Below are 26,490 nucleotides of genomic sequence, written 5' to 3'. Positions count from 1 at the left end.
TACACATCAAATAATGTATTCCCAACATAGACTGTATAAATAATGGACGGAGTATCCGTGACGTCACCCATCTGTTCCTGAGCGCTGTTTTGAAGCCAATTGTCGTTGGCAGCCATATTGGAAATGTGGAACTCAACCAGGCATATTATGACGTACAGAGGCGGGGTTTGAGCCTCCTAGCCAACAGCTATGTGTTCCTGTCCGGGAGTCAAGTCAGTCATGTCCTTATTTGGGCAAAAGCTCGTAATCTTAATATCTTCTGAACCATTGTGTTTGAAAAACATTCACCCCCCATACAGTGTGTGCCGATATAGAAATTAGCTACGTAGAGCCAAGCCGTTTTTTGAACCAGGCTGTAAACATGTTTATTAATGCTGCAAAGATCATCTTTTTTGAATTGGTGTGTATGCAGTTTCTGGTGTTTCTGCAGCCAGCCTCAAGCGGATTCTTGATGAATTGCAGTTTATAACACTTCCGCATTGTCTTCATATTTTGAGACTGGAGGTTGCCACTCAATTCCCAAATATCATTTTACTGTAGTTAGTTCTTATCATGGTGAATTATGAGCAAGTTTTCATTTTTTAAAGATGTTTTTTAGTTTTGATTAGTTGATGTTAACAGGGGATGTGATGTTATGATTGACAGCTCTGTACGGGCTTCTTCATCATTCCTTACCAGAGCAGCAGAGTAGAAGAGGAAAGGTGAGAGGAAATTAAAAGAAACACTAACCAAAGAGTCGTTCAAATTTCCATAACCATGAGTGTCTGCTTTAAATCAGCACAAGACTCTGTCGTGCTGTGGGCTGCACTGACCTGCAGTAAGTTACATGTGTGCTTAGCTTAGCAGTACGGGTGTGATGTCAGTCCCAGAGTTCCAACGGGAAGAACGCTTCTGCATTTGCCTTGGCTCCATCAATGCAGTATGTCAGCACCCATCACAGGATTATTTCGTCTTCAATTCTTACAATAAGAGGAGATGGAGGCGAGGCATGCCGTCATAATTTGTATACACTCAATGGGATAAATTACGTAACAACATTTTTGAGACACTGACATTCTCCAATGCAAAATAAAGGTTTATTTATGTTTATTACGGAAGTTCAGTACAGATTTGATCAAGCTCCACTGTGTTGTTGCACTTATCGTAAGGCAATCTCAATTTATTAAACGCTACATCTTATAAAGTCGAGTTTTCATTTCTTTCCACAAACTTCTGGTGCCCAATCATTCAGCTCAATATTTTAGTGTTTTTCAGTGCCAGATAAAATGCCCTAACAGGCTCAGGCAAGGAGCCGCAGTGGGTGTATTTATGTGTTTCTTTGTTGCAGCCATTCATATGTTTGCAGTAACAGCTTGTCAATAGACTTGTATTGTCCAAAGGCAATTTTCGTTCTCAACAAAAAGCCTGATTTTCTTTAGCTGCCTTCCATTTTCAGGAACGAGCTGGAAACTTATTAAGCCCCTCTGGAATGCCTCTACATCATTATAAAAGTAAAAGTCTCTGCTGATTCCAATATGTTGCCGCCGTTATTGCCCCCCCGGGCAACCACAATCGGAAACATTGTTTTCATAATGGTGCTTTTTGTGTTTACAAGTGTGTTGCGGCTTTTTTTTTTTTTTGGGCAGTCAGTAAGCAGCAGGTCCAAACATCTCAGACGTGTGTATCAAAGCTGCGTTTCTCTTCAGCTTTTACAGGGCTTGTGGAAGTGAAATGGACTTATTTTTGAACAAAAAGGACAATGTCTTTCACAGCCGTGCAGGACAGATTCACAACCTCATGACTAAGGAATATCCATACCTGTAATCATACACGTATCAGTATTGGCATTAGATACTGCTATACTACAATACTGGGTATCACTAGAGTATGCCAGTCAACGCACAAATCTTAAATCAATTAGCTCCCAAAGATTATCAATAACCATAAAAAAGTTTGAGGCTAGCAGAGAGTGTCATGGAGGTCTTATGTGCACATAAGTGCAGACGTGAAACAGAAACGTGACATTTGATCACAGAGTCCGGTATTACTCTGTGAAACTCTGAGACAGTTTTGTCATATAAATGATCCCTCTGCAGGTGAACGTGCATTTAGAGATCAACGCATTACATCAAACATTTTTGCCACAACTATCAGTACATATACCCTCCACTGTAGGGCATGAACAATACGATCTCTGCAGAAAACTTTTCACTTTTCTTTTTCTTTGGCAGTTTTGGCAGCACCTTTTCCGCAGGGCCGGGTTGATATTGATGCAATGCAACCACAACATCAATGTTATGTCATAATTGGTCCCCTCACCTCTCTTCTCCAATGTACAAAACTGAAGCCACACACACCCTGTGGCATGCGCTGACATCCTGTGTCACTAACTCCATTTGGGGTCATTGAATTGTTGTCAAATCACACATTTAACTCACTGATAAAAAGACAAGGATCCCTCAGGTTTCTGCACTTTACAGCACAAAAGATTATCATGGCGTATCATGATCATTTTTTTCTGTCATGCCATCCACCTCTTTATACAGTCTTGAGGCTAGGTATCAGTGTGAGGAAGGAAAAATTGAATCAGAATTGGAATATGTCCGAGTGTAGATTCATTGAGGAAAACACTCCCTGCTATACGTACATTAAAAGCCATTGGTAGTTAACTGTGCATCAAAGATAATATCCATAGGCACTGAGCAGGCTAAATCTCGCTCCCCCCTGAACAGAGCGGTGGAACTTGGCGGTGGAAAACTGCTGGACTACCTCTGGAGCATTTCAGATTTAGACTGTGCTATGTGTGCCAGTGCATTGGAAGCCTGTCTTTGCCCTCAGGCCTGTAATTCTGGGTCACTGGTCCATAGCCTCACAGGGACAGCCTCCAAGCATGGGTCTTATACCATTACCACAGATGCGTTAGTGTCAGTGTGCTTTTGTCTGCCTGTCAGATATCTTTAGAGAAAAATCCAGTTTGATTGGTAATAGCCTGAAAGGTATCCACTGCAGAGCTGTTTCTAGTTGTATTGTTGAAAGCAGAACAACATGCTCTTTTTACCTTAAGGTATAAGAGACATTTCTTTGGCAGTCACAAAGTCAATGACAAAGTAAGAAGAGAGGCACAATCTCCCAAACCAGGCAAGAGATTAAGGATTCCTTCACAAATATCACCTTCATCTTACAACCAGAAAAGAGAACTTAGATCCTAGGAATATATTTGACAGATAGCTTGTCATATGAAAAACAGATTAGTATCAGTAGAAATGGCACAGCGTTCTTGTTGCTAAGCGGGTGGTCAGTTAGTCACTCTTCTGACACTGATCTAATGCTGATTTTTTCCTAAGATAGTTTTCCCAAAAGTGTAACCTCAGAGGAAGAATAAGAGTCCAGCGCACTGAGCTTCATCCTTCATTTTGAATGTTTAACCAGTACTTTTGTGCTCAGGCTCATTAGGCTCCAGCTTATGGATGCACACCTCATTGTCAAATCCGTTAATGCAGCCATGATCTTAAACAGAGCCCACCCAGGAGCCCCCGCCTGCTGATTGACTGAAGTTGGATGCAAAAATTGCCACACAAAAACTGCTGTGTAAAGAGAATGGAAAAAAAGAGGTGTTCCTCTTGTTCAGGGCACATTTTTACATCCTGCTTGCCAATACTCCGTTGGAGATTGCTGGATTTGATCCTCTGTGTAAACATGGACTTGATTTGGGCCTGTTTTTGGTTTTAATTGTATGTTTGTATAAGCTCTGCTGTCTACAATGCTAAAGGACCGGTTCCCACTTTGTGACAGGGCGTTTTAATCAAATGCTGAAGGAGATGTCAAAAGTACACAATGTTAGTATCATCAAAACACATTTGTTAATCTATTGATTTTAACATTCTCCCTCTAAGTTCAAAATGGTAAAGCCTTGTAATGCAGCTCTGTTTGTTTATTGGCTTACATGATTAGTTTAACAGTTGTTTTAGTGTATTGTTTCTTATCTTAAGTTTGCAATGACACCATCAAAATTACAATTACTGACTTGGACTGTAGTTAAACCATGTTTTGTGTCTCACAACATTTCACACAATCTATTTCTCTCTCCATTTTTTTTAGGGTACTCCAGGTTCAAAAGGTGAAAAGGTGAGTTTCCGATTCAGTAATTAAGCTGTACAGTTATGAAGTGGTGAGGTCACACTCCACATGGGACTGTTTTTTGGATCCAAGCGGCTACAGATTGTGAATATGCCAAAGTGCTAGGTTCTTAATCTTTAACATAACGAGGGAAGTAGACCATCATTTGTATTCTTTTAGTAATATCCATGTGACGAAAAAGAGAGGAGGAGATGGCTGAGGTTCATTTCAGTTACATTCTCAAACTTCTATAAAGTTCCCTGAAGTCAGCGTAAAGCTATGAAATCTGCAAACATGATAGGTACTGTTGTATGGTGGACTGACATGAGTAACATCTGTTGTCATAAATATTTATGAGCCACACATTTAAGCATAATGTTACTAATAGTCAAAGTAAGATACACAGCAGGGATGTCAAGATAGCCCTTCATGATTAGCGTAGCTAAAATTACTTATAAGGGGTTTCAGTGGAGCTAGCGTCTTGTGCTAGTTTAAACCTTAACAGTGATGGATGATAGACTATGAAGATGTGCAGATGACATGTTGTTTTTCCTTCATGCTTACTATGTGTTTTAATGAAGTAGTGGCGTGCTATTCTCAAATCAACAGACACAAAGAGCAGGGGAGAGAGCAAGTGTTTACCAGTGAGTGAAGGAGTGAAAAGTGTGTTTTTCAGTTAGACGATCTACTATCTGTTTCCAGTCACTGGACTGAGCCTACCAGCTTCTGACCCCAGACACATATTTAATGTACAGTGTTTGGCCTGACTTGACAAAACACAAGTGAAGGGAGGTGCTGACTTGATAACCACATTGATGTGTTGGTTCTTGCTGCCCATCCAGTATCACAGCTGAGGTGATTTAAGGCAAAGTGAGAGGGTAGTGTCAGAATTATCAGTACTTTGAACACACATAGAAGCAGCCTGGGTCTTAATAAAGCTCTAGGATGAGGGTGCAATTATTTGGAATTAAATACTAGATTAAATCATAATTCAAATTAAATCTTCTCCTAACATCCAAGGTGAGTTTGCAATTATAATTTTTCTTCAAATACGTCCAATGATCCCTTTAAGAAAGGGGAAGTTGTAGGCTATGATTTCCTGACTGTCATACAGTTTTGCAGGTCAAGGCATCAGAATAACTCTTTCTTTGTGCCCCACTCACTCAATGTGTCCATAAACACTGTCATTTGGCATTAGCAACAGTGATTCCCATTCAAGTCATCCTAACCTCAAGTCTCACAGACTGAATATTTAAATTCTCTGGTCGTTCACAAATCCACAGCACAGTGCATTAATGACTGAAAGCCAGAGCCCAAGTTGGAGCTCTTAAATGCCTCACTGAGCGTTCCTCCATAAAACAGCAGTGGAGCATGCAAAATAACCACACTGTCTGTTTATAAGTCTGCAGGACTCAGGGACAAATGTGTTCTGGGGCCTGCGCTTTGAAGGAATAAAACCACAGTAATCCCTAAATTCACACTTAAATTGATAAAGCCTCTGGATGCACCTATAATGGAAACAAATGCATTAAAATGCGTTCTTGTATAAAGCTACTGGGCAAGGTCTTTCTAGTTTTACAGGCCAGTGATGACGAGATGAAGTGTTTATATACATTTTGTGAGCTGTCAGGATTATTGTGCTGTGAAATACAAGACGTAAATGAAGTAGCGTGAGAGGTGAAGTCACATTGAGACACAGTTGTCATCCACATCAAGTCGCACTCTCTGGTGACTGTGGAGTGGGATGACGTTGGTCACAGTCACTGACCGATGTCATGAATCAACTTATTTGTTGCTCCTTCAAGATGAAATTAGAAGCCATTAGCGTGACTTATGAAACCTGATTTAGATGATTGATGAGTACATGTAATGACAAGTGCGAAGAACTGAGTCGTGTTGATGAGATGCATGTTCGTACCTGTCATGCAAACTACTTTAGCTCCAGTTTGATGAAGTGAAAAACAACAGTCGGCCTTCCTCCCACCCAAGACGAATGCAGCCTGCATCAGTGTGGCCATTCACAAGTGTTTTCCCAATAAATCTGCTTTTGGAACGACTGCCCAATGAAAAATTACAAAAATTCCAAGAGTTGTTTTATTTGAAATTACTTTGGCAAGTTTGTTTGAGTTTGAGTGAGATTCTCATCCATGTGTGATAAGTTTTTTGGCTCATTTTACTGCTGTGGCTAACTTGTAAACAAGCCAATATGGGAGCGAGCTGTGTCAAATGAGTGGGCGGATTAATGTTGTAACTCAGAGTCCAACACTTGGTCGCCCTTCATTTGATTCAAACAAAAGTGTGATTTTGGTTCAGCTTTACTCTGTGATAAAGCCACAGTCAGCTACACACAGGTTGATCTGAAACCACCATTCTCTCTTCGAGGAATGTGCTCCGTCCACAGAGATTCCCCCATAAGAGGCAGACGGCCAAAGATCTCTGGGGCATAAAATCTGGCCTGGCAATACAGTTCAACCCCCACTACTTCCCCACCAAACCTCACACCACTGCTCTCTTTCTTACTCTTTTTCTCATACCCAATTTATGTCAGTCCATGTTTTGATAGGTGATTTTTACCCGCAACCACAATGAATAGTTGAGGATGCCTGTATTATTTTATTTTATCAGTGTGTTCTCCAATTTGCGTGAGTTAGTTCAGTGTGTCTCAGCTTAATATTAGCACTGTACTTGTGTTTCTGTGCGTTCCACTCGTGCATTTCAAGACATATTCTTTCTCTTTCCTTCTGCAGGGGGATCAAGGCGACCAGGGACCACGGGTATGCGGTTTTCTCTGACTTCTTCTTGTGATTAGCTGATGAATGTGACTATGTGTGTGTATCCCCCCAGTAGAATTGTGGGCAAAAGGTTTGAGATGCATGAAATTCCTTGGATTGTGTTGCTTCCCATCTGGCCAAATACAACAAGCATTTCAGCACTGCAAATTTCAACATCAAGACAAGGGCAGGCAAACGTGCAAGATACCTCGGAAGTCACAGCTTGGTGCATTTTTTGAAGACCTTTTTTTCTAAGCTCTAGTCTTCAAAATGCAAATGAGTACATGCCTTTTGCAGAAGATATGTGCTCAATCTCAGCCATAATCAAAAGCCAACTAGCTCTGTCTCTATAATTACTTGTGATTCACTGCAGTCCTCGATGTGACATGCCGTGTTCAAAGCTTTAATCATTTCCAGCTCCGTAGTTTGACATTTCTATAAAAGTGCGGCTTCTAAATGATGATGATGTGAGTGCTTTTCCGTGCTCCACAGACTCTGAAATGAATGGCTCTATCTCTACCTCACAGCCAGTGCGCCCTCATTTTTTCAAATAATGCTTAAAAAATGAGCCCTCCTTGAAAAACAGACTGCTTGTTTAAAGTAGATTGCATTAATGGGGGGAGCATGTGCGCTTGCATACACACAATTTTCAATTGCTCTGTATCTGATGTCGTCATCAGGTGTGGATAAAATGAAGTCAAAGCTGAAGCTTCAGGTGCCTGTAATTATTTTTCAAGAGGGCAGAGAGCACATAGAAGTTTGAGAACAATAACAGGAAAACACAGCAACAACAGCAGTTTATGTTAAGAAAAAAAACAGCGATCGCCAAAATGGATCTGATCCCAATTCTTTGCTGGCGCCCATCCAGACGTTTGTACTTTGCCAATTAACATGGTCAGCCTTCCTGCGGGCTCATCAAAGAACTACGTTTCTTATGACTCGGACGTCAATACAAATGACCTTCCATGTGAAATTGGATTAGTGGTCTCAAAGTGAACCGTCTTACGTTACACACAGGCACTCCTCAAATGACAGCCAAATTTTGTGGTTTTAAACTTCCACAAGATCCACAAATACATTTCCAGCGTTGTGATACTCTAAGTTAATTTTTAATGATATAAAAGGTATTGGATTATCATTTTGTGGAACCACTGCAAACAGAATGAAAGGAAATCTCTCTTCAGAGGTGAGTGGAGTAAAGTATCACCATTTGTAGACTTTTTTTTCTCTGGTTTTGCCCATAATTTGAACCCTTTTGACCCAGGAAACTGGGGTCATCTGTCTCTATCAGCTAAATGATTTATGTTCTGGAAACAGCAGCATGGTGTGGCTGACAAACTTGTACCAGGCACCAGCCAGGTCCTATTTGTCTTGTAGAGAACATAAATAAACGGTCCACTTTCAGATAGCATTTCATTTACTCTCAATTACTACAAAATTGTCCCCTAACGGGTACAAATTAACACACAGTCACAGTCACACATAAAGGACTGCAGCAGTTTAGGTCACCGACAAATTGTATTACCACTCTACAATGGCATATTGACTTCTCACATTGAATTAGTCAGTAAATGAAGTGGAACAATGTAAGAGACATTTCCACAGTGAATGAAGGCATAGCAGGACAAAGTGCTGCTTCACCTTGACTTTATTTGTTTGCTGGAACAAATTAAATTCCATGCGGGGTTGCTGCAAACTTTATGAAAAACATTTTTTAAGACCCTTTGAAGACCCAATCAAAGACAGATTAACATTATTTTTTAAACAGTAGCATTATGGAATATTTCACGAGATATCTCAAGTTTAAAGGCTATTTTGATAGTATCAAAACTTACCTCATAATATAATCATAACCATAAAAGCAATTATATCTGTAATTGTCAACACAGTCATGTAGTCCTAATATTAACCATAATCCTAACAATAACTGTAACTGAAACTGTAATTAAAATCTGAATCAAAATTGAAATCATTAGTTACCATTACCGTTATAATCATGAATATGATTAGGATGAAGGTTATGGTAACTGTAATCATAACTTACGCTCTAATTGTAATCATAATCATACCTGTAATTGTTACTGTAACACAACAATTATCCTAATCATATCCATGATTGTAACCATAATGTAACTAACTGTAAAATGACTGTAATAGTAATCATAGTCATAATCATTGTTGTGATTGTAACTACAAACATAATTTGTAATCCTAATAAAACTGTAATTATATTCAAAACTGTAACTTCAATGCAAATGCAATTGTATCTCTCAGTATTTCTCATCTCAAGGCCAAATATCCCTTAATTTCCATATCCCCATCTTCTTCACTTTCTTACTTCTGTTTGTAAGTTTTGAATGGATACATAACGTGCTGCCCTACATTCTCCTGTAAATTTTCATGTGAAGAAGCAAATCCACTTAAAGACTTGCAAAAAACGCTAACTAAAAGGTGTACATTTCATATAGCATTCAGGTATGTCTCAGTCAAAGTGCCATCTAAAATTTGAAGCCCTCTCAAAGGTAAAAACAAGGCTTTTTAAGACATCTCACGACCTCGACTTTAAAAAACTAACTTCTAAAATGCATGAGTCCATCGTAGACTGTGTGCACAATGCTATTAAACCCATTTGGAGACGTGTAAATAACAAAGAATATGTCCTCTACACTTCAGAGTCTGAGTGATAATATCAAACCTAAACTTAGACCGCTTAAAGGCCAGACTGTTTGTGTTTGCGTGTAAATATGAGTGTCCTCCTGTGTAAAATCAAAGCCTGCAGTCTTTGTGGCCAAACACAGTGTGAGAAATACCACATGGCTGACAGAATGTCCTCACACACACACACACACACACACACACACACACACACACACACACACACACACACACACACACACTTCCTCTGTCTGCTCCCCACATGTCAGGGTCAGCCATTTGTCGACCCCTAAAGGTCAAAGGCCACATCCAAATGCCAAAGGTTAGCCAAGCAACAAATAATAAATTGCCCAGTTTTGACAAACAAATGTGTGGCTACTGCTCCAGCTCCACTGGTGGGATATAATTAACAGAAGCTCCAGGCTAAATGTATCACTAAAGAGAGTGTGTGGTCCTCTTGACTGATGACACAAGCTGCAGGTGTCAGAAAAAAAGTGGGTGTATCACTGGGTCATTTCTGGGAAAAATGCCTGATTTCCCAAAAATCTGCCCTTGTTTGTCCAGTGTTTTGTTTCTCCCATCTTGAGATTTGACCAATTTCCAATGTTCTTCCAAAATAAAGAAACTGTAATTGTGTAATTTCCAGGATTTGACTCTTTGGTTATGAACAAAGAAATGTTTTACATTCAGCTGTTTGAAATCAGAAACCTTAAAATGACTTTCAGTTGAGATAAATTTGATGCATCAGATTGATGCCAAATCGGAGGCTTCAAATGAATGCATTATTCCTCTCTTAAACGTATTAGAACCATGTGTGCACAGACTTGGTTATCCGCTCCACATATAGATATTCAGAAAATGCCAAAGCCAGCATTTGCTAGGGATGTTTTGTGCGTTTGGTGTGGTAGAGGGAATGCTGTTTCTGGCCAGCGTTCCTTGACGGCTGTTGCTGATTGTCCTCATATCTTGGCTTTTTTAGTTTACTACAGTTGCAGTTGTTTTGCTGCAGGCAGCATAGAGCAATAGAGCTGCCCGCCAAATAACCAACATCCGTTTTTTTGGAGGGGAAAAGGAAAACAAAGCAATCTGCTAACAGTTTGGATTCTGTATCAACCGCGATGTCATTATCATTCTCACAGACAGACATCAGCTTTGAGTCAGTTAAGAGTGAGCACCAACCCACACCTAGTCCACCATTTTTCTTCTCTTGTTTTCAGCACAGAAAAATTAAAGTAGTGAGTTATGTTGCAAAAGCATAAAATACTACAAGCAGTAACATGTTTCAGCCTGCACATGCCAACACTGTGTTTAAATTTGACTCTTTCTACTGCCTACAATCCAGTCCCTTTTTTCCTTTGTGTTCAACATTGTTTAAGGTCATAAATATCTTAAGAAACATTTGCGCTTCAGTCCCAGTCACACACAGCATGTCCATTGTCTCGCAATGTAAGAGTATCCATAGCTGTGTTCAACCCTGCAGGGCTGAATCAAAACTGCCTGCCTTGAAAGCCAAATTCTTAATGAGCCATGCTTTTTGAATTATCTTTGGAAAACCAGAGGGATGGCACCAAAGCTGTGTTTGTATAGGCCAGATTTTATCTTCAGCTTAAATATAGAGGGAGATTGATCTCTTGCAGGATATGTTTATGCTAGTGTGCCAGTCTTTGAGAAATATATTCAACAGTTTCTTCAGGTCTGTTGGACAACCAATGTGGCACAATCCTTGCATGTCCTTCAATGTTAGTATAACAGCAAAAAAACAAATGTTACCAGACTTGTTAATTTAACTCACTCATCGCTATCATGGACCTTCCTTAGAAATATGGCTATACCTCTCCTCCATAAATAAATAAATAATAAATAAATAAAACCACATCTGTAAAAGTGCAACCCAAATTCCCCAAAAGTTGGGACCCCTGTGTAAAATGTTTGAAAAGTGAAATTGCATTGTTGTATGAAAAATATTTGCTCGTTGAAATATGATGCCAGCAACACATTTAAAGAAAGTTGGGACAGGGGCATGTTTACCATTGTTGCATCACCTCTTCTTTTAACAGCACTCTGTAACTTGGTCCCTCTCCACCTCAGAGCAGAGGACATGTGGTCCATGATTTCCCAAAACCTCTTTTCCACTTCACCCTAGTCCATCTTAAATGGGCTTGTGCCCAGATAAGTGACCAGTGTTTCTGGATCATGTTTCCTCTGCATGGTACAGTGTTGCATATGTGGATGCAGCGGCAAGCTCTGTTCATGGATGACCATTTTTTGAAGTGATTTTGAGTCCATGCAGTGACCTCCACTATAGAGTCATGCCTACTTTTAATGCAGAGAAGTGCCACCTAAGGGCCCAAGCATCCTTTTTTTAAGCCTTATTCCAATCCCAGAAAACTGGGGATGCTGTTTAAAATTTTGATAAAAACAGATTTTGATGGATTGAAAATCTTTTGAACCATTTATTTTATTGAAAATAGTGCAAAGACAACATCATTTTTGAAGTGGAAAATTGTGTTGTGGTATATAAAATATATGCTCATTTTAAATGGGATGCTTGGAGCAAGTTCCAAAAATCATTGTAATAGGGACAGAAAACAGAAGAATTGTTTCATGCTTAAAACAACAAAAAACATGGAGAAGCATCTCTTAACTTATTAGGTTAATTTGCAACAGGTTGGTAAAATGACTGGGTGTAAAAAGGGAGAGGCTGATTCTCTAATAAGTAAAGATGAGAAGAGCTTCATCCCTCTGTGAAAGACTGCGAAAGCAAATACTTAAAAAAATTCTAAATAATGTTGGTTCAAAAATGTAAATAAGGTGTGGTTTTCCATCATCTACAGTTCATAATATTATTCAAAGATTCAAAGGGGTTGTAGCTAAATGGAGTGCATTTATTTGGCTATAATATCCAAAGCCATGTTAAGCTGTCAACATGTCATTGTTTTTTGATTCAGATGCAAGTTAACATCCAGTTTTAAACCCTTGTTTCCTTTTAACTAGAAGAAGCCCGATGCTTTCTTCTTCCTTTATTCAGTTTTCATGAGTACATCACATCTGTCATGACCTTTGTTGACAAGGGAATTGGAAACCATTTGATTGCATTTCCAGCAAACATGGTCCCTTGATGTTCCCTAAAACTCCATGAACAATACGGCTACTCAGTTTCCAAGCACTTTATAGCTCAAAGTCTCCTCTATGATAACCATCTCAACAACATGTTCTGTCTGTTTATTGGGAGGAAAACAAGAGGAAATGGTTACTTAGCTTTGACAGGAATAGTCCATGTGCCATTGTACACACTGTTTCAAGGCCGAGAGTAAACTTGGACTTGTTTAAAATGAAATGTTGCTCTTGTTTAGGTCTAAATTCAGATGTCTTGACCTCAAAAGTAATTGTTAAACATTTTAATTTATGTTTGTTTTTGGCTGTCCCTCTTTGAAATACATGATATTTTCCCCATTTTAAGCAGCTTATGTAAGAACATTTAATAGTACAATGCTTATCTTTTCCACCTTTAACTGTTTTTGTCCACCCAGTGTTTGAATGTCACGTGTGTGTTGTGCCATGTTCTGCTGTTTGTCCCTTCAGGGATTGCCTGGTCTCCCTACGCTGGCTGCTTTGCACAGCAATCAGATCCTGACTGTCAAGGTTTGTCGGTGGTGATGCCGCCGAGCTGCTCCGTCCGACCCCTTCTGCAGCACACACTGGGAGTAAATGAATCACTGTCGGCTGCTTTTTCCTCAAAGCCCGATGATAGACTAGGCCCAGGAAAAACCCTCATCCAATTAATCACAGCCAGTCAATCGTCCCCCACTACAGCTACTTTACTTGAGATTTGGGTTGCATGCTTCATGCCAGGTTTCCCCATTGAAAGCATAGGTGGCATTTTACTGGCTGGAACAAGAAAATGCATCCTGAATCCAAGACATGGTCTGGCTGGTGTACACTGATGCTAAAATGAATGGAAGGAACTCCTAGAGGAATGCTCGATGATGAACCAAAGTGACAAACTGTTTGTGTAATTCTAATGCTCATGGCTCATCAATAATCCTTAAATCAACCAATCTGGCCTCAAGGATTGTTTCAGCAGTTGGTGAAAGCACTTCATACCAGTGGACACCAGCAGAATAATGCATGCATTGAAAGAAACAAGACTAGATATCAACCTCAATTCAGAAGGTCAACCATGCTGGTTTTGTTGTGTGCAGCTCCTGGGGTCTGACGTAGCAGCAGGCGCAATAAAGATGATGACAGCACTTAAACAGAGGAGGAGGAGGGATTCCCACTTTTACTGCAAGCCCACTGTGGCACCTTTGCACCCCTGAGGTGGTAACTATGGGCCCTGGCTCCAAAAAAAAAAAGATAAAGAGAAGCCAGGACTCTTGAAGTAAACTACCTCCATATTGGAAAAGTGTGGATTCCTCCCCCCGTCTGTGAAGGTGCTGGACTGGGGTTCATAAACACAGGCCTCTAACAAAATCTGTTTCTTCCTCTTCCTCCTTTTTCTTCTGGGACCTCATCCTTCTTCAACCTTCTCTCACCTCTGATCTACGACTTCTTGACCTCACACACCTGCTCAGATGGTCTTCCCTAAGATCAATCATGGCTTTCTTTCCGCTGACCAGCAGCTCATTAAGCGGCGTCTCATTAAGGTAGTGGCTGTGTCCTCTCTTCTTTCTGCCATGTCTCACCAAATCTCTTCTCTCCTGGCATCCTGCAGTTTGCATGCAAGCCTTCAGACAGACCTGTCACAAGCACTCGTTCACTCTTTTTGTTTTTGTTGAGGGAAAATGTGGAAATTCCAAAAACAAGCTATTATAAAAGTAAATGAATTACTGTCCTGGCACTTCTTAAAACACTTTCCCTGCAAGTTAAATTGCTGAATATTTTCTTAGACTTTTTGTAATCCAGTACAATAATGGACCACACATTTCAGTATATTTTTGTTTGATGGTAGTTGCTTTACAAAGTGACGGTTTTTCAGTCGGTGCCTAATGCATAAACCCTGTTCAACTCATTAGGTCCATTTAGGAATGCATGCATTTAAGAGGATTACTATTTCAGCTATAAATCATACACTTAGAACTCCATCTCCACTACTTTATGCTACTGTAGTTTTAGCCCATAAGAGCTAAAAATGCAAACTCTCCATGTTATTAATGGAGGCAGCCCATAGCCACCCAGGAGATCATACCACTACTATCTCTTCATTATCATGGAACTGCAGTGGCTCCAGTCTCAGTGGATCCAACAATATCACTGAGTTCTGATTTTAAAATGTGTTGTTGTTTTTTTTGCCACACAGGGAGATCAAGGGCAGGCAGGACCACCTGGGCCTCCAGGGCCACCAGGACCTCCTGGGCCAAGGGGGCCTCCAGGGGACACAGGGAAAGATGGACCCAGGGGTGTGCCCGGTCTACCAGTGAGTATTTAGTTTTAGCTTCCGTTTAAGGCAGCTTGAATAGAGCTGGTGAAGCTAACTTTTGGGGAAACCCATAGATGTATACCATAGACTGTGTGAGTCATGAATGTAGTCTCAATGATGTAACTCACTGGTTTCTGTATTGGAAATGCTGACCCAGCCTATCTTTTGCTCTGAAGAGACACAAGATGCAAGCCTTAAGCCACCTGACCCACCTGTCAGTCAACTCAGCCATGCCCCTAATCATAAAATGTATTCATATGTCCTAGTCTTGATATCTTCATATTGGATGAGTTATGAAAAAGCGCTTAGGTGTATTAATAAAAGAAGTGCCAAAACTAGGCAACAGGTAGGCTGGTAAATACATGCCAACTACAGTAGTCATTTCATTTCAAGTTTTACTAAATTCCATTACACCAGTAAAAATCTGCAGATTTTTCCTTTAAAACACAGCATTGTTTCCATAAAAAATAAGCTTGTTCCACTCTTTCTTGTACGTGTATCTAATCAGACTTTGACTCAGTGCAGGGAGGGGAAGGTTTATTCCAATAAAAAGCTTTCTCATGAAGACTGTAGAAGCTACACTGCAGTTTATTGCCTTTATGTTTGAAGCTAAGCATGAATATACTCCCAAGGGAAAGCTTCATAGTATGGATTTATGTTTACTTGGTTGTTATTCATTATAAAGTAAAATGTTCCATGTCTGTGAGCCTGTCACTGGCATCACACTAAATTTATGTGAACTCTGCCTGTGAGAGAAAGAAGAAACAGAAAAGGCCTGTCAATTATGTTCAGCCGTAAACCCTTCCGAGGACTCCAGCTGATCTTTATTGTCTTGGCAGAGTTCACAGTGGGAGTGCAAAAATATTGAGTGTTGTTTATCTTCTACTTTCCAAGTTTTTGATGGTGATTGTTTTCAGTTCTTCCAGTTGCAGTTGCGCGAGTCATAGCCCTATTACAAGATATCAACTTCTCTTGATAGGGTGCTTTATTCATCTGATGATTTATTTCCCCTGCTGTGCATCGCTCTTAAGAAACATGGCAACACTGCCTAGTAAATGCCACAAAGAGGCAAAAATGGAATAATGTTCAAGCATGGTTTTGGCATAGAAATCTGGACACAGTGTATGTCTCTTTTTTATCCTGAGAACTGCCGGGACATTTGGGAGCCAGGCTTTAACCAAAAGCAGAGACTAAATAAGGTTGTTGGGCAGAGGAAGTGAATAGTACAGGTGCCACAGTGTGATAAAAGCCTCTCTGCCAACTTGGTATAAGAGCAGCAGGACAATGCTGAGCACTGCTTGGCATCCTGTCTCCTATGCACCATAGTGGAGGACTCAGCCACAATGTGGAAAACTGAAATACCAGAAAATATGACTTGTTTAACTCAGATTGCTGTTAATGATCATTAAAAGCGCCATGCATGTTCTTAACTTTACTAGGAGTTGGCCCAGTGATTTTCCATAAACTGACTTTTTTTTTCTTTCACTACAGGGTGATCCAGGGGAGACTGGGGATATAGGACCCATGGTAAGCACCAACGTTGCCTTTTGTAACCCCTCTTTGATCATGTTGCTGCATTATGATGCTAAGCTAGTAACTTAGCATCTCATAATTTTTCAAATTTTAATATTTTAACATTTTAAGAAACAGGCACACACACTTCCTTGAAAAAACAAGCAAAGACAATGGCTACCTTATTTATATGTATGTGTTGAAATACAGGGCCAGAACTTGCAGTATGTTAGCCTTGCTTTGCACAGAGACTAAAGCGAGAGGCGCCCTTGGTTGCTGTGCGACTTTACCAACAAAGACAATGCAGGAGGGGACCGAAAATGCTGGGAGATCAATTTTATTGCCTTTAGACAAATTCAGGGGAGCTGTTACCCCCTGTTTCCAGTCTTTGTGTAAGAGAATTTCAACTGAGGCTTTGTTAAATGGAGGATATTAAGACATTGAGCCAAAATGACAGTCTCTTAGCTTTACTTTGATGCATGCAGCTGTGGAGGTTTGACTGAAATGAAACCACATGCTGTGAATGAATCCAGTGGCAATGGGCAAACTAAGATGAGTTGAGCTGCGGAGTCTCAGGCAGTGCATGCTGGGTCAACAAAGCATAACATAAAAATTGACTCTCTATTTTAACTTCTGGATAATTAAGAGTATATTTGGATATAAAAATGTCAATCCATCTCTATCCATGCCTTTACAAATTCATATTTTAATTTGGGCTCAACCCAACCATGTTTACAAATTTAGAATGCTAATAGAAACTAACGTTCTTACCACAGTGTCAACAGGCAGAGTCCTTTACATGGGTTGATTTGATTTGATATGTGGGATCAATTTGTCAAATGATAAATGTTGTTTTGGGGGTTTAGACCAATCAGAAACGAGCTATTGGGCTAAGCTACGTTGACTTGTATTTGTTAACTTGGTTGAATTAGTTTGCTATCAAATCTACCGTCACTCTTCACGTGCGATACATATAACCAAATGTTCCTCTATTACAGATTTCATTAATTGATATATCAGGATTTTATCTACAGGCTGTTAGTTTGCTAGAATGCATTTGGTTTTGATACAAATACATTTAATTTATTAGATGTTCTTAAGGAGGTTTATGAGTATTACCGTGAATATTAATGACACATTTTATGATACCCTGCAAAAACGTTTATTTTCACTCACAAAACTCCTCACACTGTAGGTACACGCTGTTCCAGTTACCAGCAACTGGATACCGCTTGTGGTGCTTAGCAAATAAAGCATTTGATTAAAGTTTCCTCATAAAAGCTACACTGCATAGGTCAAGCCAAATTCCTGAGGGAGCAAGGATGGAAAACGTGACATGCAAAAACAATCGGTGATGTCAGTTTTTCACAAGTGCAGGGGAGAATAAGTGGAGCTGACAGAGGAGGTGCTATCAAGCGCTTTCATCTCTTGATCCCGCTTCGGACCTTTTTTTCCCCCCACTGTGTGGAAAGAGTGAAGGTAGTGGAACAAAAAAGACAAAGGATATAAGAGATGGCATGGCTGAAATTGCAAAAGACACATTAACTAGCGAGTTAACTAATGATTTCAAGGTCATTGAACACAGTGTCCTCATTTAAATTTGACTGCACTCTCTCATCCTTTATGTTACAAAAGTCTCAAACTTTTGTTAGCTTTATTTTATGTTTCACCAGTTATCTCATCTTGTGCTCATAGCTATGTAAGCAGCACAGTTATGTCTCTTAATTCACAATGTCAGGACTGCAAAAATTGCAGTAGACTTCCCAGTGGTCCCAGGTGGGCTCCCATAAGTCTCTGGTGCTTACACAACCTCTCAAGACACCGGCTGGAGTATTTCTCCAAGAGATGAATGGTGGATTCCGTTCGGGATGAGGCCTGGCGCTGAGCTTTGAATAAAAAATAAGCCATGCTACCTGTAACTCTTGAAATAAGGCATACTACTTTACAAATATGCACATAGCATGACACTAATGTTCTTTCAACAAGGAATAATGTCATCATTTGGAAATCAATCCACCCTGTAAAGCAGCATGAGATGTCCCAGAGGCTGTAAAAAGATGTGACATAGCAGAGTTTTGATCTCAGAGCTTCTGTTTCCAGCCAACAGCAGTTTGTTTGCTACTGATAAAAGACACAAAAGATGTGGATAGAGGGGTAAAAGTTCCATGAATAATCTCTTAGGCTGTTAAACCCCTAAAGGGAAGCGTATGAAGTGCTCTACACAGAAATACATCATCAGTCCACACCCTTGATTGGCCCTTTTTGAATCAATAAAAATTAGATTTGTATACGCAACTAGACTGATGGGCTCCACTCCGCTGCGTGCTGAAAGGATAATCTTTGATTGGCACTTGTAGATCTGCACAAATCAACCTGAGGAAGGGATTTTGAGGTCACCACTTCACCAACTTTCCTTCTTTTATGACTTTTAAGGAGCTAGCGCCCACTTGACACAGCTCAGCGTTTTTTGATGTAGATGCTATTGTTAAAGAGGCAAAAGTAGATTCCAGAGTTTTCCAGCAGCCTTCCAGGACATGTGGAGCTGGTTAGAGGGATTAAGCCCTTGTGGAGCAACAAGCAGGAGGGGGGAGGTGGGAAGAAGAAGAAGAAAAAGAAAAAAGGAAATATTTTCAAGACACAATTCAAAGTCATCAGCACCATAAGGTCTCTCTGGGCTACATTAAGCAGGTCTTTATCCCTGCGAAGGTGGCTTGCAGTCTTGCACACAGTCTTGCACACAGGGACTTGGTTTTGCTTCATAAAGATGACATTTGGAAAAGCAGTGGTGTATTGTATGCAGTGTTCCATCCATAACTTAAAAAAACCTCCTCCATCTGCTCTCTGGTGTTATTTCCAATTATGCTGCAGAAGTTCTCTGCTCCTTTTTTACATCCCATTCATTCAGAAAATACCCACAGTGCACAAGTGACTCAGCTAAGACATTTTTTCCAAGGAAGCAACATGCCCACATGTTAGGGAGCCAATACATGAAATATGCATGTATAAAAAGAACATAATCTTAATATTTTGGTGTCTTTGAGTTTCCTTTAATGTGAAGCCAAACATGAGGAGCAAAGATGGGAGTGAATCGCTGAGGACACGGTCGCTGAATTTAAACAATGTTGTGGCAGAAGTCTTCATCAACTGGCGAAAGCTATTTTCTGCAACAACAAAAAAAAAATCTTTTTTTTTTTTTAAGGATTTTCTTTCTTCTTCAACTGAGCTCTTACTGTCAGAGTTTAAAACTGACAAGATTACAGAGATCATATTTGGAACAATAAGATGTTTGCAAAAAAGAAGCGCCACTAAATTAAATTACTCACTCGAGATTGATTGAGTCCACTTAATAGCAAATAAGGAAGGATCTATTATTTGCTTACAGAAAGTTATGGCTTCTACAGGTAGTGAAGGGATTACATCCCAAAGCTTCAAACTGTATTTGATTTCTCCAAATTCATGAAGAGAAGGGTGCTTTCCAGGTTAACAGTCAGATTAATTATATACTGAGTCTGTCTGAATTAAAATGATCCATTCTCATTTTAGCTACTTATCATCTAGTAAGCAATGATGTTATAGGATTTGTCTGTTAACACGATACAAGTCAAGAACACAACAGAAGACGGGACTGAAATTTCCCACCCTGAGATTGGAATCAAACAAAAATGGCCGACCATGTGAATATGGTGAATGAGGGTGAAACTCAGGTTTATTGGGTGGCCTGAATGCTGCATATTTTGAAAACTAATACCAGCTGCTTTTCTGTTTGTAGTGGCAGAAGTGGTAAAGCTACTGTGATTGAAAGGTCTTAACACATAAGAAATCCAGTACACAGTTAAAATAAAGCACATAATTCTATAATCTCTACAGAAACACAAGTTAGCTCCGTGTTATGCAAACCTGCAGCTACATGGGTCACACCTCAGACTGTAAGAAAAATGAATTCCCTTTGAAGCTGAAGATTCATTTAATTTAATGTCAATAGCAGCAAAGCTTTTTCATTGACTGTATAATTGGAACAGATTCTTTGAACAGAAGCTCCAACATTTAGCTTCTTTTGGCTTTGATCTGCTGAAACATTGATTTTGTAAACTTTGAACATGTAGCCGCTATTCTTGAAGTTGCTAAGGGTTCACATGTAGCCGCTATTCTTGAAGTTGCTAAGGGTTCACAACTACAGACGGGATGTGGGAATTTAAAGGGTAAATGCTTTATTGTTTGTCGTTTCCGAAACATGAATGAAAGCACCCAAACATTCAGTGCTTTGTCTGTGTGCTCAGGTGCTTGACTTCAAAAGGCATCATGTTGAAGTTTACCATTTGAGGATTATTTCATGATTACTAAATGGGGCAGCTAGGTTGAGTTGTTTTCCAAGGATGAATTATCTTTACTAGAGTAATACTCTTTAAATACAGATGTTTGGATATTCTTAATCTTAATTTTCGAGCAGGTTCAGGCCCTAGAAGTGTAAAAGAAAAGACGCAGGACCAAGACTTCCATAAGGGCTCTTGACTTTGTGAAAACTCTCCTTTTCTGCCAGTAGCTCCTGAGTGCTCTCAGATGTAGCCAAGCTAATTAGCGCTGGGGCGAGTGGCACATGCTCTCACATACCTAGCGGGTCATAAAGATGTTTACCAAACCCTACTGAGGATTGCTAACAAAAGCTTTTAAGGGCAAGCCGGAGGAAAAAGCTTTTTCCTTGGTTGGCTTGGATAATGAAAGTTGTTCATTGAGGTTTTTGTTATAAGTGCAGAAGGAATGCACTATAAACAAGCTTCAACTGTGTGGGGCATTTTTGTAAATGTGAGAACTTGGATTTTAACAGGCTCATTTTGTAAATGGAAAAGTTTAGATCCTTGGGTACTTGGTGATAGCCTTGTTTCTATAAACCAAATATGGAAAGATGGAGTTTATTCTCAGAAAATTGGTCTTTATTCTGGTTATTTTAGCAAAGCCAAGCATCTGTTGGTGCTTTGGCCATAAGGAAAACTTGGCCACACTCAAACTACACTTCTTTACAAATATTTCATCCTAAATGTGTCGCTGAATACATGCTTACAAACCTTTTATACTCATCAGGGGACCAACACCATCTAAGGTTTAGCCAATTATACTGCATCAACATGATTAAAGTGAGGAAAGCTGTTGCTGCAGAGGCCTTGTGGGGCATAAGATCTGTCTCGCCTTGACCCAACTGAGACTGATGAGCCAAATAGAACCGCTTACCGAAGATCCTGAGCCCGTCAGTGAGAATAATGTTGGCCAATGTGAGGTGTCAACGCAGCCAAGCCTAAAGGTGTTGATGAACTGCTGTGGGTGCTTCAATATTTCAGCATCCCGTGAAGCCAAGATGGAAGAAACCAACTCTCTGTTTTTTTTCTTCTTTCTAGTCACAAAGCAGTCATGCTGTTTTTTAAGGCAGGTTTCCAGTGGAGGAGGTTGAGGATCCAACATGGCCACCAGTTTGTCTGCAGTAAACAACAGGTTGAAAATAGCCACTGTTCTTCCAGGCACATCCATCACTGCATTAATCTCAGTTAGAAATGTGGCGCCTTTTCCCCGTCTAACTTACAAAGCTCTCCAGCTATTGGCTTATTCTGGTAATGAACCCTTCTATGTGTTGGAAAACAGCACCCACTTTTACAGCCGCAGAACCAAATAAAGAGAGATCAACATAAAACATCAAACCATAAAAGTTATTCATGGTCCCATTAGAGATTCATGGTTATGTTAAAGCTCAATGACATGAAGGAACAGTTGATTTTCATTCTTTGTCGACGAATGAAACAAGGGATTGATTGTGATTCAGATCTGCCCAAAGGGTGGTTGCTCACTGTATTAAATCCTACCATAAGCTCTGCCAATGTCTCTGTTCTAAAGATTGTTTTATGTCATCTGACATGAACTCCTATTGTTCTGCTTCTCTCCAATCTCTGTCTCTCTCTTCTCATTTATAGGGGCCTCAGGGACCAGACGGGCCGAAGGTAAGAAAGAAGAAATTGATTTCTTGTTCCAATGACATTTCTAGCTTTTCTCTTAGAAGAAATAAAATGAGAGTCCCTGGCTAAGTTAGCCAGGCACTGACATCAAACGTACATTTCAGAGTTTGAGGGTTGCTTTCCATGCCTCATTATCAGCAGTAGGGTTTATTGTCACGTAGACTTACACATGCAAGGAATTTGTTTTGGTGCAAAACAATGACTGTATAAAGAAGGACAACACATCTCCACCTTCTATGGTACTATGGTACAAAGATGAAGCCAAAATAACCCCTCGGACTGTTGAAGACATATGGCACTGATGACATATTTCGGTGAAAGGGACTGCACAGTCAGGACCAGTTGGTGGTAGCAGTATTGACATCCTGTCCTTTCAAGAAGCAAAACACACATATAACTGTAGAGTCCACAACAGAATGGGTTCTTGTGTGAGTTTGAAGTAGATGCTCACTGTTCTGGAAAGTTCTGTGCATTTTGGACTTTTCATATCTTATTGGGAGAAGAGGACAGTAGACAGAGTCAGAAAACAAAGCAGCGAAGGGCTGAAAGTGGGGCCGTCACTTCAAGGAATGTAATATCTGTGCATAGGGTGGACATTTTAACCACTAATCAAAACTGGCGCCTCAATGACTCTCTTGTTTATTTTATGTTACGCTCCCTTGCTCTGATCTTTCTCTGGTCTCCTAGTCTATTGCCTAAGTGCCAAAGGAGCCTCATTTGAATACAGAGTTGTCAATCATAGCTTAATGCTCCTTTTTTAGAGCGTCAACATGTAACGAAAAGTCAACTTCATAGAGTGTGCACATTTGGACATGACTCAGCATGATAAGAACTAACTGTAATGACAGAAACCATGTTAAAATACAGTCTATGGAGTAAAATAATGAACATATGAATAGGCTGGACCACTTTTACTGTCAAGAAAAAAAAAATAATAAATTAAAACTGAGATTATAAAACATATCTTATGATATGGGCTGAGCTTGGGATTGTTTAGAAGTTTGTTTAGAAATGGAAAGTGCAAAAACTTAGCAGTATGTAACCTTATGGTTAATGTAACAGTAAAATGCTTGTTGTACCTTTCAGTTTTCACATGATCATATGAACCAGTGCAGATTTATTTATTTAGTGATTTATTTTGCTGTGGAATAATGTTTTAGGTTTGATAGTAACTGTGCACAGGTGGCAGAAACGTCTGTAAAAAAAGCATACAGGGTGTTAAACGTGTTTACTCTGAGATTAGGGATACAGGGCCACAGTCAGGGCGAGTAAACAGAGAAGAGGAGAGTTTAAGCTCAGACATCACAAGTAGGGAAAGAAAACGAGTGACAGAGAACAGAGAACCTGGAGCTTAGCGCTGCGATGCGGGCCGTGACTCTCTGCCGGGCGCTGATGTGGGGAACAGATGTCGGCCATATCCAGCCATCAGGTAGCTGCCAGTGTTTGTTCAGTGTAACCCAATCAGACACTTCCTGTCTGTGCTGTCATCTGTCGGCGAGGCCTCCTGGCGGCTGGGGAGGAGGGAGGAGGGGTGTGTGTGTGTGTGGAGGGGTCAATGATGACACACCACCATGTTAATGACTCATAAGCCAGGCCCTGAGGCTGCTCAATTAGATCCACTGCTGGTTTTGAGTTGTGTATAGCGGAGAGGCTACGTCAACACTTATTCCCGTTTCATCACCTTGGAGACTGATTTGGTGTCATTACATGGGGAGTATGTGAATCCTATATTTAAAGCCAAATCTTTCTCATCCTAATGTCATCCATTCTGCTTTATAGGATTTTTAAAACATAAGAAAAAATCTGATTTAACATGGAAGACAACAGTTTTTATTTATTTTAATGGTCTAGAAATTGATGTTTCAGTGTATCATTCATCTCTCACACATCTATTAATGCAACCATGCTAACTGTAAGTCATTTTTATTACAATGAAGTACAAACGGCCAACACAAGCAAACCACCATGCAAGAGAGTTCATTAAAACATGCTTGGTACAACCTCAGAGTCAAAGTGCATGCAAATATAAGAGCTACCATATATAATAAGTCATTTTTCCTTTTAACTTTCCCTCCCCTAACTTTGAAAGTGAACAGAATGATTCCCCACTCGCGGCATTGCCCTCTGCCTGTATCCTCCATAACTTGGCAGTTTCTAAAATTTGACATGCAATATTTATCCTGGCCTGGTTTTGTGGAATCAGTGCACACACACGCACACACACACACACACACACACACACACACACGCACGCACGCACGCACGCACGCACGCACGCACGCACGCACGCACGCACGCACGCACGCACACACACACACACACACACACACACACACACACACACAAAAGCACAAGTGCCGGGTGTATGTGCTGAAGTAGGGATTGGACAATAGACAGGCCTGCTCAGGGCTGTTAAGTTTGAATGGAAGTTGTTTACGACTTTTTCCTGCACTTGACTTTATCTTTAGGATGGTTGATTGAGACAACCAGAAGAAAGACATTGTAAATATGCGTCAGTAGATGCATATTTATATATTTGGCAGCCAGTACTCTGCAGTGTTTGATGATTTCTGTATAAATAGATGAAGTGTGGTCATTCTATATTCTCAAATCTAAATGGTTTTGTGTTTGTTTTTCAGGGTTCATTTGGCCCTCCTGGAATCCCAGGTGTTGATGGACTAAAGGTGAGGTGATTCATGTTGTCAGTTAAGAAAACTATTATATCACACAGAAGTTTTGGTTGTTTTTTTTTAACTGATGAATAGTCTTTTTTAACAAATGATTCAACATAATTCTGGATTGAAACTTGTGTCAAATACTTGGCTCTGATTGGTCAGAACCTTATAACAACAACTATAATTGCAAATAGCAAAGGTGCTACTGGCCTGATCGTGCCAGCACCCATATCAAATCAACCTGGCACATTAAGTATGACGTTTATCATTTCACCTCTACCTGTTAACAATGTGACAAAAATGCTACTTTCTGATAACATCATTAGACAAGATGGAGAAAATGTTAGATATTACACCAAATTTATTTGGAGAGCACAGAATTTCCGATTGGTGGTTAATGGCTGACCAGTCAGCAGCAGAAAAAAGGGGAGAAGTGGATAAACAATGCAGAAATGAGCACAAAGTGAAAGAGACCAAATTGAAGAAAACAAATATGAAGCAACTACGAACCACAACATGGCTTTGACAGTGTTATGGGAACAGCAACAGAAGAATACCTTATATAAGAGCTGCCATTATTTTCTGCATCTGTGAAGAATGCCAACTAAAAAATGCTTATGTTCAGACTTTACCTTGAATGAAAATGTTAAGTTTAATGCTAATTTGAACCGCAAGAAGGCTGATGAGAATATCTTTTGCATCAAAACACTACCAACTGACTAAACTGAGGAAATATTACTTTAGCTGTATCAATAAATTATTATTAAATCAATAAAGTAATATTAAGATTGATACTGAGAGTCAACTTGTTTGTGTATTTAGTTGGTAGCTGGGTAATAAGCAGAATAAAGTATAGTAAGCACTTGGATATGCCGAATAACCACCAGCTAACTACTTATTTGCAGGAATTTAAAGACTTCTTCACACATCTATATTTTTAGTGTAGTATAAATAATACCCCGTAATTCTTTGAGTTCAACTGCACCACTCTTTGTGTAGCCTGAACACTGAGCAGTCTATTACAGACAAAATACTGCACATGAAAATGTTCCCACACCTGAAAGTAGTTTATCTTCAAAAGCCTCACTATAACATACTTAAAGTTTTCATTAGTCTTTGTGGCCATGTGTTGCACTTTTCATATTAGAAAAGTTCTGCCATGCATTCTGACAATTTAAAAAAAAAAAAACTCTCCTATTTGGAAGAAATCCCCTGGGCTGCATGTTAACCACTAAAAGTACCCAGCTGCCTGTGAATCTGCTCACACTCTGCGCTCACTTCTGCATTTCATTCTCAAAGCAAACAAAGAAGACACAGTGCAGGTGTTTTTCAATGGAGAAAAATTGGAAAGTGCATTTATTCCAGAA

At 39.9% G+C, this 26,490-nt stretch overlaps 1 protein-coding gene across 1 annotated transcript in view; it reads left to right on the top strand.

The window, feature by feature from the left end:
- Nucleotides 1-26,490, top strand: part of LOC117807859 (collagen alpha-1(XXV) chain) — a 181,207-nt gene that overhangs the window by 118,425 nt on the left and 36,292 nt on the right. The window contains exons 5-11 of the mRNA XM_034677269.1: nt 4,078-4,104; nt 6,843-6,869; nt 14,096-14,167; nt 14,821-14,937; nt 16,432-16,467; nt 22,407-22,433; nt 25,088-25,132. Coding sequence (XP_034533160.1) covers nt 4,078-4,104; nt 6,843-6,869; nt 14,096-14,167; nt 14,821-14,937; nt 16,432-16,467; nt 22,407-22,433; nt 25,088-25,132 — 351 coding nt within the window. The remainder of the gene's footprint in view (nt 1-4,077; nt 4,105-6,842; nt 6,870-14,095; nt 14,168-14,820; nt 14,938-16,431; nt 16,468-22,406; nt 22,434-25,087; nt 25,133-26,490) is intronic.

This window comes from Notolabrus celidotus, chromosome 23 (assembly GCF_009762535.1).
Source record: "Notolabrus celidotus isolate fNotCel1 chromosome 23, fNotCel1.pri, whole genome shotgun sequence".
In the NCBI taxonomy this organism is placed as follows: Eukaryota; Metazoa; Chordata; class Actinopteri; order Labriformes; family Labridae; genus Notolabrus; species Notolabrus celidotus.
The sequence above is the reverse complement of the archived record's forward strand: the minus strand, read 5'-3'. Positions and strand labels throughout refer to the sequence as shown.